This window comes from Mobula hypostoma, chromosome 1 (genome assembly GCF_963921235.1).
Source record: "Mobula hypostoma chromosome 1, sMobHyp1.1, whole genome shotgun sequence".
Taxonomy (NCBI): Eukaryota; Metazoa; Chordata; class Chondrichthyes; order Myliobatiformes; family Myliobatidae; genus Mobula; species Mobula hypostoma.
In genome coordinates, this window is record NC_086097.1 from 27408509 (window position 1) to 27422674 (window position 14166).

General features: G+C 40.7%; 1 protein-coding gene across 2 annotated transcripts in view; it reads right to left on the reverse strand.

Annotated features, from left to right (window-relative positions):
• ttc7b (tetratricopeptide repeat domain 7B) overlaps positions 1–14166 on the reverse strand; it is a 477499-nt gene that overhangs the window by 102893 nt on the left and 360440 nt on the right. For both annotated transcript variants that reach the window (XM_063045085.1, XM_063045099.1), the window contains one exon: positions 5003–5205. In XM_063045085.1, the coding sequence (XP_062901155.1) occupies positions 5003–5205 (203 nt within the window). The remainder of the gene's footprint in view (positions 1–5002; positions 5206–14166) is intronic.

A 14166-nucleotide genomic window follows, 5' to 3' on the forward strand; every position in this document is an offset into this window, starting at 1 on the left:
ATGATCCCTGGTAGTAGCCATTTCTGCCAAAGGTAAATGCCTCTTGCTATTGACTTGATCTATGTCTCTTCTACACTCTATCAAGTTGCCTCGCATCCTCCTTCACTCCAATGAGAAAAGCCCTACCTCAACTAAAAGCCCTACCTCACTCCTCTCCCTTCCATTTATCTCAACCATGGTTCCCCTCTCCTTGGCCCCTTCCCAGACTCAGTCTACAATAGAGAGTCATCTGAGTATCAGGGTTATCATCACTCACATGTAATGAAATTTATTTTTTGTGGCAGCAGAAAAGTGAAATACATAAAATTACTACAGTACAATGCAGAAGTCTTAGGCGGCCTAGCTATATATATGTACCTCAGGCTTTTGCATAGTACTGTATTTATAAATATAAAAATTAAATACAGTAAATATTACAAAAAGAATGCAAAAATAGTGCGATATTATTCATGGATTCATTGTTCATTCAGAAATCTGATGGTGGAAGGGAAGAAACTGTTCCTAAAAGGATGAGGATATGTCTTCTTTAGGCTCTTGTATTTACTGTCCACGTCATATTCACTTAATATTGTCACTGGAAGCGACAATGTGCACAGTGTGCTTTGCTGCACAAAATCAAATAATATTGAAAGTAAATGGGAGTCACTGATTTAATTAAACTAAGCCTGCATGAAATCTGATAATGAGCCACTATCTGACAGTCTCCTCACTGTCTCAGGGCAGTATTACAAGATTTTTTTTTGTATAAAGGGCCTGATTATGCAATTCTTGACTTAGACACCAACCATTTTTAGTGATTTGTTTTTGGTACATGAAGATAATTTAAGAACACTTGGATACAAATCTTTATCTCTGCATCTCTGATGTTCTCAACTGCACATTTGATAACATATGTGTGTGAAAAGGAGTGTTTGATGTCTCTGGGCCTGTGCGCTATGGATTTTAGACGGAAGGGGGTGGGGAGCATCTTACAGAAACCCACCAAATACTGAAAGGCCTGTATAGAGTGGACATGAAGAGAATGGTTCCATCAGTGGCTGAGTCTAGGACCAGAGGGTACATACAGCCTCAGAATTCAATAAAGTCCTTTATAACGGAGATGAAGAAGAATTTCTTCAGCCAGAGGTTGGTGAATCAGGTTAATAGCCTTGTTTTGATGTTGTTATTGTTGCTGCTTGTGTTGTGCTGCTGCACATTGTGGGCATGCTGTATTGGCATCAGAATGTGTGGTGACACCTGTGAGCTGCCTCCAACACATCCTTGGGTGTCTTAGATGGTAACACAAACAACACATTTCACTGATGAAGGGTCTCAGCCTGAAACATCATCTGTTTATTCATTTTCATAGATGCTGCCTGACCCGCTGAGTTCCTCCAGCATTTTGTGTGTGTTGCAACACATTTCACTATATCTTTTGATGGACATATGAAAAGATTCAAGATTGTTTATTGTAATTCTTCAGTATATAAGTGTAAAAGAAGAATGAAATGACTGTTCCTTTGGATCCCATGCAGCATAAAAAATGCAATCAGCATAAAGAACAAAATAAAAAATCACAACAAATACCTAAAGTTAGCTTATATACACTGTCTGATTGCATGCACATAAACATTTATCTGTACATAAGGTGATTCTGGCAGGAAATGAAAAAGTAGTTGTGGTGGGGGTGGGGTGGGTGGGTTAGTGGGTGGAGGTGTTGATCAGTCTAAGCACAAACAAGAGAAAATCTGCAGATGCTAGATATCCAAGCAACATGTCAGTCCATGGTCTCCCCCACTGTTGCGATGAGGCCACATTCAGGTTGGAGAAGCACCATATATTCTGTCTGGGTAGCCTCCAGCCTAAAGGCAGGAACACAGATTTCTTGAACTTCTGGTAATGATCCTCCAAGCCCCTCACCATTCCCCATTCCCATTTCCTTCTCTCACTTTATCACCTCCCTTTGGGGCACCTCCTCCTCTTCTTTCTTCCTTGGCCTTCTGTCCTCTTGTATCAGATTCCCCCTTCTCCAGCCCTATATTTCTTTCACAAATCAACTTCCCAGCTCTTTACTTCACCCCTCCTCCCCTCCTGGTTTTACCCATCACCTTGTGTTTCTTCCTCTCCTCTCCCCACGTCCTTACTCTGACTCATCTTTTTTCCCAGTCCTGATGAAGGGTCTCAGCACAAAACGTCGACTGTACTCTTTTCCATAGATGCTGCCTGGCCTGCTGAGTTCCGCCAGCGTCTTCTGTGTGTTGAGTTGATCAGGCTGATGGCTTGGGGGACGTAACTGTTGTCGAGTCTGGTGGTCCTGGCCTGATGCAAATAAATGTGAATCTCAATCTGACTGCAGTTGATCCCAGCCCAGTGAAGAAGCCATGCTCTGGAATCGATCAAGGATCAAAACATTGGCTGGCACAGTGGCGCAGATGGTAGAGATGCTTTCTCAAACCTCCAGTGATCCAGGCTCTGTCCTGACCTTGGATGCCATCTATGTGGAGTTGCCATGCCCTCCCTGTGACCACATGGGTTTCTTCTGGGTTGTCCAGTTTCCTCCGATATCCCATGTGTGCATGATAGGATAACTGGCTATTTTAAATTTCCTCTAGTGTGACAGAATCTGGGGAGAGTGTGGGCAGAGTAAAATGGGTTGAGATATAATTAGTGACAAAGTGTGAGATTGCTGGCCTTCATGGACTGAAGTATTCATTTCCATGTTGTATCTCTCTATGACTTTATGCCAAACTGACAGAAATATGAATAATTTATCTATCTTAATATCAGATGGAGAATTTTGTATCTTTGTAAAAAACTTGAGTTTTATAGGATTGCTTTTATATTTATACTGTTGTGTTATTTTGTGTTTTTATTGTGTTCATTATGCTTATGGTATTGCATCAGACCTGGATAACAATCATTTTGTTCTCCTTTATACCCATGTACGGAAGAATGACAATAAACAATCTTGAATCTTGAGTATTTCTCCAAATATAATGAATGTAAAGGGAGATGGCTTTTACTTATGGCTTCTTCAACAGTTTCTCCCACTCGTAAATCAACCTCTTTCAGTCCTATCTTGCTGTTGAAATTTGTAAGTGGTTAGTTACTCATAACGATTGTACAGTAGTGTATGGCAACAATCATGTTCTATAATGGTTGATCGAGCCCTTCTGCTACTTGCCGTGACTTTGGATTTAGTTCCTGAAAAGTCACCTTGAAAGCCACCAGTTTGGTATCCTTTAAAAAACCTTTAATTTCACATGATATGGCACTAATATGACTCTAGCCTGTCAAATTATATGGAATTACAGTAGCTGCTCGATGAGAGTGTTCAGATGATTCAGGTTCCTCCTTACTTCTCTCTAGCCTATTGAATTATTATTCTCTTCTTTGCTCCCCATGCTTGCATTTAGTCCCCTTTAAATGTAATGTCTAGTGCCCAATAACAGTGATCGTGTTCAATTCTGGTCACTCCATTGTAGGAAGGATGTGGAAGCTGTAGAAAGGGTACATAGGACATTTACCAGATTAGAATCTGACCTGATTCTGAACATGGCCAGAGGACATTTGCAGTGCTCAACAGGTAGCAATCAGGAGTCTGTGTGAGCAAGAGGCACAAGGAAGCATGTGAGCCAGCCAGTCAGTGTGCCCAGTGTTTGAGCCTAGATTCTAGGATCCTGTAATCAGCTGGTTTAGGGGCTGTTACAGAAGACTGGAACCCAAAGGTGAACCAGAAGTCCACAAGTCAAAGCCCAAAGGCTGGAGTCTGGAGGGTCACCCTGGAATTGGAGGACTGTTCTGTGTTCGTGGACATGACGGAAGGTGTCAGGGAGGAAAACGGCTTGTTTTTGCTGTTGTTATTTTGATGATTGTTGTGTTGCTTGTTGCCTTCTTCTGAAGACTGTGTGCATTCTATGTTGGTGACAAAATATGTGGTGACAATTGTGGGCTGCCTCCAGTGTATCCTTAGGTTGTGGTGGTTGTTAACGCAAACAATGTTTCGATGTACATGTGATAAATAAATCTGAAACTGAATCCAAATCTGCTCGAGAAGCCAGCATTGCTGGAAAGGCATCTTCACTTTCCCTGGCATGGTGTCAGTAGTGTACCTTCTCTTGAAGTCCTAATGGTTTGGTATATTCACTGGGCTTGCTAAATGACTTTAAAAGTCTTTTAACCATCAACCAGGCTGGACTGGAGACACAGAAGGTCATAACTGGGAAAGGATAAGAATGCAGTTTTTTTTTCCCTGAAGGATATCCATTTTAATTTACTGAACTTCTACAACTATCTGACAGTTTTGTGGTCACTGTCCTAGGTGATGCTTCATTATTTCATGATATTAAACAAAAATTCAAATCGTTGGGGTGGAGATAATTGGATTAGACATGCAGATATAATTGAATTTCTATTTCAGGTCTCCTTATGTCATAAATCCACTAAAAATACTTTGGTGCACATTTATAATACTAATTGCCTATGTAAACATGTCATTCTGCCATTACAACATCTCACCACTGGTAGTGCTACAGTCCTGTCTCCGTTGTAAAAGGAAAGCAAGAATTTGTGATGAAAAAAATTGATGGAACAGTTGAGGAGACTGCTAATGTCACCCAAAAAATAGGATGGGAAAAGATTAGAGCCACAGAGAAGCCATTAACTGTTAAAGAAGCCTTAAATAAAAGCCATCTCCCTTCACATTTGCATGTGAAGGATCCCTAGTCAGCTTGTAGTCCATGCCACTGGACCGACCCCGATCAGTCAAGAACTGTACGTAGTGGTTGCCCACGCATCGGCCTCCCCGTATTAAACAAAATTATGCACAAGTGCTCTCCATTAAGGGAATCCAGCCTAACATCCCGGAGACAACCCCTTTGGAGAACATCATACATGACCTGAGTGATCGCACTACAACTGCTATCATTGCATATTGTTCAAATATAACCATCAAGCACACTTGCAGTTTGGTTTACATCAGAGGCATTGAGATGGAAACACACAGGTGGATAAATTCACCTACCAGTCTTTGCATTGTCTTGACATGGGTGGGACTGATGGACAGAGCCTCTTCATAACACCGTTTGGCTTCGTCGATATTCCCTCTGAGTTCTGCCACTTGACCACGCATAAACAGCACATTGTGTGATGTGGGGAAGAGATTAGCTGCCTCCTGGATGCATGCTGTGGCTTCAGCAGGTTTTCCCACTCCAACGTATACTTCAGCTGAAAGACAGAATAAATTGGAACTTAAGAGTGTATTTTTATGGCTTACTCACGCTTCCACTGATGGAGACAAAAGAGCTTGTCAAAGTTCAAAGTATAATTTTTATCAAAATATGTATGTGTCATCGTATACAACCCTGAGATTAATTTTCTTGCAGGCATTCACAGTAGAACAAAGAAATACAATAGAATCAGTGAAAAACTACACACAAAGACTGACAAACAACCAGTGTGCAAAAGAAAACAATCTGTGCAGATAGAAAGAAAAGCAAATAACAATACTGAACAAGTAAATAAATAACTAATGCTGGGGAAAACTGAGAAGACAAACTGTGCAGATAAAAATAATACTGAGAAGATGAGTTGTAGGGCACTTGAAAGTGAGTCCATAGATTGTGGAATCAGTTCAGTGTTGAAGTGAGTGAATTATCCATGCTGGTTCAGAAACCTGATGGTTGTAGTGTAGTAACTTTTCCCAGACTTGGTGGTGTGGGACTTAAGGCTCCAGTACCTCCTTCTTAATGGCAGTAGCAAGAAGAGAGCATGGTCTGGGTGCTTGATAATGGATGCTGCATTCTTGTGGCAGCGCTCCTTGTATATGCTCAGTAGTGCAAGTATATGATTTCAGAATTAGAATCATTTTACCTGATGGTAAGAATGAGAAGATGGCATGACCTGATTGGTGGGGGGTCCTTCATGATGGACACTGCCTTCCTGAGGCAACACTCCTTGAAGATATCTTGGATGCTACAGAGGCTAGTGCCCATGATGGAGCTGACTAATTTTACAACTTACTGCAACTTCCTTTGATCCTGTGCAGTAGCCCTTCAACACCCTCCCCCCCCACCACCCCACCATACCAGACGGTGATGCAGCCAGTCAGAATGCTCTCCACGGTACATCTGTAGAAGTTTCCGAGTATTTTACGTGACAAACCAAACTTCCTCAGACTTCTAATGAAATATAGCTGCTGTCTTGCCTTCACTATAGCTGCATCAATATGTTGCGTCCAGGTTAGGTTCTCAGAGATTATTGACACCCAGGAACTTGAAATTGCTCACTCTCTCCACTTCTGATCCCTCAATGAGGATTGTTTTTGTGTTCCCTCGTTATACCCTTTCTGAAGTTCACAATCAGCTCTTTAGTCTTACTAACATTGAATGCAAGATTGTTGCTATGCCACCACTTAACTAGCTTATATATCCCGCTCCTATATGCCTTCTTGTCACCATCTGAGTTTCTGCTAGCAATGGTTGTTTCATCAGCAAATTTATAGATGGCGTTTGAGCTCTGCCTAGCCACACAGTCATGGGTGTAGAGACGGATAACTGACTATGTCCATAAGCAAATCATATTAATAATTGGATGAGAATGTACAGAGCATGATTAATAAGTTTGCAGATGAACACTAAAATAGGTGACATCGTTGACAATGGAGATGGTTATAAACACAAGAGATTCTGAAGATGCTGGAAATCCTGAGCAACACACACAAAATGGTGGAAAAACTCAACGTCAAGCAACATTTATGGAGAGGATCAAACAGCTGACGTTTTGGGCTGAGACCCTTCATTAGTACTGGAAAGGAAAGTGTGGAAAGAACTGCCAGCAGGTAGGTTCAATTATAACGTTTAAGAGAAGTTTGGTCAGGTACATGGTTGAGGGAGGTATGGAGGATCATGGTTTGGGTGTAGGCAGGTGGGACTAGCAGAAGACCAGGTTGGTACAGACTCGTTAGGCCAAAAGGCCTGTATCTGTACTATAGTACTTTCTGACTCTACCTGCAGTCTTTTGGTATTGGAATTGGTTTATTATTGTCACATGTACCAAGATACAGTGAAAAGTTTGTCTTGCACACTGTTCATACAGATCAAAACATTACACATTGCACTGAGACAGAACAAGGTAAAGCAATAACAATGCAGAATAAAGTGTTTTGTGTCTGCATCCCTAATATCCTGCATATTATATTTTAAATTGCATTTCTCCAAAATGTTCTTGCTTTCAATACATTCTTCAAGCTTACACTCTTCTCAAGTAAACTAATCAAAAATAAAATTAAGTGGCGGAATTGAGAGCATAAAGAGTTAAAAACAATGGCTGATCATCTGGCCTTCACTCAACTAGTTAGTGAAGCAGGGTCACTATTTTCTATTATCAAATTAAAAAGTGGCGCGTGCTGGGTAACTTAATCAGGTACCTCGACTAACATTACGGGTGCACATTGTTTTTCTTCAGGGCAGGGTGTCATTATTCCATGAGTAAATATCAACAGTTTTATCCTGCTACAGCTTAGTTTAATTTTTCACCTTTCTGATGTTACATGCAATTGTTATTTTCTATGTGCATGAATGCAGTATAATGCATGTTTAACGACTTCTCGCTTGGAAGAACAAATTATGTTACCAAGATGCTTGGGAGAGAAAAGCTTGCTTTTATTTAGCACTCTTGATGACCTCAGGATATCTGAAAGCAGTTTAGCTACCTAATCATTTGCAATTGGAATTTAGTCACTATTGAAATTTAGGAAATTCAGCCAGTAAATTCTCCCAAAATGTAGTGACTAAAGCAGTAGATGCAGAGAGAACATTGAAAATTGAATAAAGTTATGCCCCCTTGAGAGGGCATAATTTTAAGGTGATTGGAGGAAAGTTCAACAGCTGGTCCAACACTATTTGCCTTTATTAACCTGGTGTGCACTGGGTCCATGCTCTTTATTCGCTGTTGCTGCCATGATTTAGAAGGTACACGAGCCTCAGGTCTCACACCACCAGGTTCAAGAACAGTTACTATCCCATAACCATCAGGCTGTTGAACAAAAGGGGATAACCATACTCACTTGCTCATCCACTCAGATGTTCCCACAAGCAATGATTTCACTATAAGAACTCTTTATCTTGTTATTTCATGTTCTCGTCATTTATAGCTATTTATTTATATTTGCATTTACATAGTTTGTTGTCTTCTGTACTTGGGTTGATCTTTCATCGATCCTGTTATAGTTACTATTCTATAGATTTGCTGAGTATGTCTGCAGGAAAATGAATTTCAGGGTTTTATGTGGTGACATACGTGTACTCTGATAATAAAATTTACTTTGAACTTTGAAGTATAGGGGGAAATGTCAGCGGTACGGTAATTTACACAGAAATTGGTGTGTGCGTGGAGAACCCTGCCAGTGGTGGTGGAGGCAGATACATTAGGGATATTTAAGAGACTCTTCGATGGGCACATGGATGAAATTAAAATGGAGGACTGTGTAGAAGGGAATGATTAGATTGATCTTAGAGTAGGCAAAAAGGTCAGCACAACATCATGGCCCAAAGGGTTTGTACTCTACTATGTTCTTAATATAATGTTCCAGTTCCAGAAAAAATGCAGGTAAACAAATAAAGTGGACAAGCTACAACAAAGTAGATTGGGAAATCAAGAGTTCATCTTTTAGTATATGACTGGTCCTCCAAGACACTGATAACAGCTGGACAGAAGCTGTCGTTGAGCTTGGTAGCCAAGCTCTAAGCATTGCTGTTCAACGTGAAAACAAAGATTTAAAGAAAAATGTTTTGAAATGAGTACAAATTCTGATGTTGCAATGGAAAAGTTTCACAAATAATACTGGGAATTAGACAGCAAACCCACTTGGTATGGGACCTGGCACTACTTCAAGCTTGAACAGGACAAAGTGTCTATTGAGGAAAGGTTGAGCAACCTAGGGCTTTTCTCTTTGGAGTGACTTGAAAGAGGTGTATAGGATGATAAAATGCATAGATAAAGCGGACAGCCAGAGACTTTATCCCAGGGCAGAAGTGGCTTATATGAGCGGGCATTATTTTAAGGTGATTGGAGGAAAGTTTAAGGGAGGATATCAGAGGTAGTTATCTTTACACAGAGAGTAGTGGGTGCGTGGAACGTGCTGCCAAGAGTGGTTGTAGAGGCAAATATGTTAGGGACATTTAAGAGACTCTTAGATTGGCACATGGATGCTGGAAAAAATGAAGGACAATGTGGGAGGGAAGGGTTAGATTGATGTTAAAGCAGGTTGAAGCGTTGGCACAACATCATGGGCCGAAGGGCCTGTATGATGCTCTAAATTGGTCTTTGCTTCTGCTTTCACAGTCTTGACAAAGTGGACCTTTAACCGAGGGTGGCAAGGGCCAATAAAAGAAGACATCTGTTTAAGGTGAGTGGAGGAAAATTTAGGGGAGACATCAGAGGTATGTTTGTTACACTGAGTGGTGGGTGCATGGAATGCATTGCTGAAGGTGGTGGTAGTGGCGGATACAAAGGGACCATTTAAAAGCCTCTTAGTTAAGCACATGGATGAAAGAAAAACAGAGGCCTAAGAACTATGTAGGAAGGAAGGGCTAGATTGATCTTGGAATCAGTTAAGTGGTCCGTAGGTCTCATAGTGTGCTGTCCTGTAGTGTATGATCTATGGAATAAGTTTATACAGTACAGTGTTGTATGTTCTATGTTCTAAGAGTATCCCAGTAGGACTCAGTATGAGTTTGTACAGTCTCAATAGTTCCCATTGGCACAAGTCTGTTCACTTACCATTCAGTGAGATTAAAAGAAGTGTACTTTTGGAAATTGTGCAACTATAATGATAGGATAGGATGGGGTGGGGTGAATTCACAGACAAGGTCCACAGTTGACAATGCGGCCCTGGGAGATTTGTAAAATAGAACATAGAACAGTACAGTTCAAAGTAAATTTATTATCAAAGTAAATATATGTTACCATATACCACCCTGAGATTTATTTTCTTACTGCCACACTCAATACATCCAAAAATCATAATAGAATCAATGAAAGACTGCACCATGGCGGACAACCATTGTGCAAAAGATAACAAACTATACAAATACAAAAAGAAAGAGAAAAGGAAATAATAATCATAATAAAAAGCAAATTAGATGTTGATCAGGAAGTGCTCAGAGTTGGAAACTTTTTCCTAGCGACAGGACCAGGTGGTTAGCACAAAAAAAGTTATCGAAAATAAATAATAAAAGACCAACAAATTCATGATGATAAATGCAGAAAATGCCAAGAGAAACCAGAAACAATCCAGCACTTCACAGGATCCTGCAGCAGTTTAACTCAATCTGATTACTTACACAGGCAGAATTAAGTGGCAAACATGATTAATCAAAATCTTGCTTTAAAATGCAAACTCATAAAAGACACCTTAACGATAAATACAAGCCTGATCCAGTTTTAAAGTCAGAGTCCTACAAATTATATTACAACCGATCCATTATTACGATTAGGACAATCTATAATAACTGTCCAGATATAATATTACAGGATAAACAAGTAAGAACAACTTACTTAATAGATATAACTATCCCAAAGAAACATAACATACAGAAATCAATAAGTGAAAAACACCAGAAATAAGCTGAATTAAAAGAGAAAATTAAAACACTATGTAATATGAACAGGGTGTACATTGTCCCAATAGTAATATCTACAACTGGCTATCATCTCAAAGTCACTACAAAATAACGTTAAACAATTAGGCCTACACAGCAATATTTATGTAAGTCTTCAGCAAGCCACAATGTTAAACACCACCAGAATAGTCTGAAAGTTCCAGGCAATTGAGGAATGAGTGTGCCTGGCTATGCCCGTACCTTAAGTCTTACCAGCTTGAGCTGAGAAAAAAATATAATAATAAATAAACAATCAAATAAATAAACAAGTAATATCAAGAATATGAGATGACAAGTTCTTGAAAGTGAGTCCTTAGGTTGTGGGAACAGTTCAGAGATGGGATAAGTGAAGTTGTGTGAAGTTATCCCCTCTGGTTCAGGAGCCTGATGGTTGAGAGGTAACTACTGTCCTAAACCTGGTGGTGTGAGTCCCAAGGCTCCTGTACCTTCTTCCTGATGGCAGCAGTGAGAGGAGAGCATGTCCTGGGAGGCGGGATCTCTGATGATGGATGCTGCTTTCCTGTGACAAAGCTCCATGTAGATGTGCTTTACCCATGATGGACTGGGCTGTATCCACTACTTTTCGTAGGGTTTTCCGTTCAAGGGCACTGGTGTTTCCACACCGGACTGTGATGCAGCCAGACAATATATTCCCCACCGCACATCTATAGATGTTAGTCAAAGTAATAATCTTCACCAACTCCGACAGAAGCAGAGGCCCTGCCATGCTTTCTTCGTAATTGCATTTACTGTCTGGGCCCAGGACAGGTCTTCTGAAATGATAACACTGAGGAATTTAAAGTTGCTGACCCTCTCCATCTCTGATCCCTGATGAGAACTGGCTCATGGACCTCTGGTAGTCATAAATCAGCTCCTTGGTCTTGCTAACATCGAGAAGCTGTTGTGGCATCACTCAGCCAGATTTTCAGTCTCCCTCCTATTTGCTGATTCATCACCACCTTTAATTCAGCCTATGACAGTGGTGTCAGCAAATGTAAATATGGCCTTGGAGCTGTGTTCACCTACACAGTCATTAATGTAAAACAAGTAGGGCAGGGTGCTAAGCACACAGCCTTGTGCTGCACCTGTGCTGATGGAGATTGTGGAGGAGACATTGCCAATCCCAACTGACTGGGGTCTGAGAGTGAGGAAATTGAGCATCTAATTCCCTTCAGGCCATGATGTTGTGCCAATCTTTTAACCTACTCCAAGATCAACCTCACCTTTCCCTCCCACAGGGCCCTCCATTTTTCTTTCATCCATGTGCCCATCGAAGAGTCTCTTAAATGTCTCTGGTGTATCAGTCGATACCATCACCGCAGCAGTCCGTTATATGCACTCACCGTTCTCTGTGTACAAAACCTACCTCTGACATCTCCCCTGTATTTTCCTCCAACTACCTTAAAATTATACACCCCTGTATTTGCTACTGAAATAGTTGCTAGTAAAGCAGCCTTCAGAGGTACAAGATCAAGATCACTTGGAGTATTGTCAACAGTTTTGGAATCCATATCTCATAAAGGATGAGTTATCATTGGAGAGAGTCTAGAGGAGGTTCATGAGGATGATTCCGGGAATGAAAGGGTTAACATATGAGAAGCTTTTGGCAGCTTTGGACCTGTACTCACTGGAATTTAGAAGAATATGGTGGGGGGGGGGGATCTCATTGAAATGTACCGAATGTTGAAAGGACTAGATAGGGTGGATGTGGAGAGGATGTTTCCTATGGGGGGGGGGGGGGAGTACCCAGAACTAGAGTGCACAGCCTCAGAAATGAGGGGCGACCCTTTAGAACAGACGTAAGGAGGAATTCTTTTAGCCAGAGAGTAGTAAATCTGTGGATTGCTCTGCTTCAGACTGCAGGTGGAAGTTGATAGTTCCCTGATCAGTCAGGGCATCAAAAGATATGGTGAGAAGGCAGGTGTATGGGGTTGAGTGGGATCTGGGATCAGCCATGATGGAATGGCAGAGCAGATTTGATGGGCTGAATGGTCTAATCCTGCTCCCATGTCTTATGATCTTATGATCAAATCCCACTTTGGCAGTATTAATTTAAATTCAGGTGATTGAGTACATCTGGAATTAAAAAGCAAATTTAATGACTGGATTGCCATAAAAGCCCATCTGCTTCACTGATAAACACAAGAGATTCTGCAGATGCTGGAAATCTAATGTGACACACACAAAATGCTGGAGTAACTCAGCAAATCAGGCAGCATCTATAGAGGGGAATAAACAGTCGATGCTTCAGGCCATGACTCTTCATCAGGACAGGATGGAAGAAACTTCACATGTCCTTTGAAGAAGCAAGTCTACCATCCAGCCTCACTGCAATGTGGTTGCCTCTTAAGATTCTCGATAGTTCAGGGTAGCAAGGTAGCTTAACAGTTGGCACAATACTTTATAGCACCTGCTGTAAGATCAGGTGCAATTCCCACTGTATGTAGAGACATTCTCCCCGAGACCATGTGAGCTTCCTCCCACATTCCAAAGACGTACAGGTTAGTAAATTGTGGGCATGCTATGTTGCCAGAAGTTTGGTGACATTTGAGGTCTGCCCAGCACCATCCTCGCTGATTTGATTTGATGCAAGCAATGCAATTCACTGTATTTTTCAATGTATATGTGACAAATAAATCTAATCTTTATCTTTAATTAAGGGTCTTGATGATTACATTAATGTGTGCTGAAAGGTTTTCAGTTTTGGACACCCTGCTACAGGAAAGATGTCATTAAGCTGGAAATAATGCAGAGGAGATTTAAGAGGATGTTGCCAGGTTGTGGAGAGAGATTGAGCAAATTGGGGTTATTTTCATTGGACCACAGGAGAATGATTCCACAACCTATGGATTTACTTCTAAGTACTCTACAACTCATGTTCTCAATATTATTTACTTATCTATATGTTTATCATTTTTGTATTTGCACAATTTGTCTTTTGCACATTGGTTGTTTGTCTTTGTTGTATGCAGTTCTCCATTGATTCTATTGTGCTTCTTTGTATTTACTGCGAATACCTACAAGAAAATGAATCTTAAGAGTAGTATATGGTAATGTATATGTACTTTGATAATACATTTACTTTTAACTTTGAATGAGGAATGACCTCAGAGGTGCATAAACTCACAAGGGGCAGAGATATGGTGAACACAGTCTTTTTCCTTGGGCTGGGGCATCATGAAATAGAAGAAACTTAATAGGGATCGAACTGTTTCATCAGAGGGTGTCAGTATAGGGAATAAGCTACCAGAGGAAGTGGTTGAGGCAGATACAGTACATTACCAACATTTAAAAGATACTTGGATGGATACACGGAAAGGAAAGGCTCAGAGGGATAAGGACTAAATGCAGGCTATGGGACCAGCTTAAATGGAATTCTTCATCCACATGGACCAATTGAACTGAAAGGCTTGTTTTTGTGCTATATCACTTTATGAAATACCTTCAAGTGAACACTGACAAAAAAATAAAGATTAATATGATTTGTCACATGTACATCAAGACATACAGTGAAATGCATCCTTTT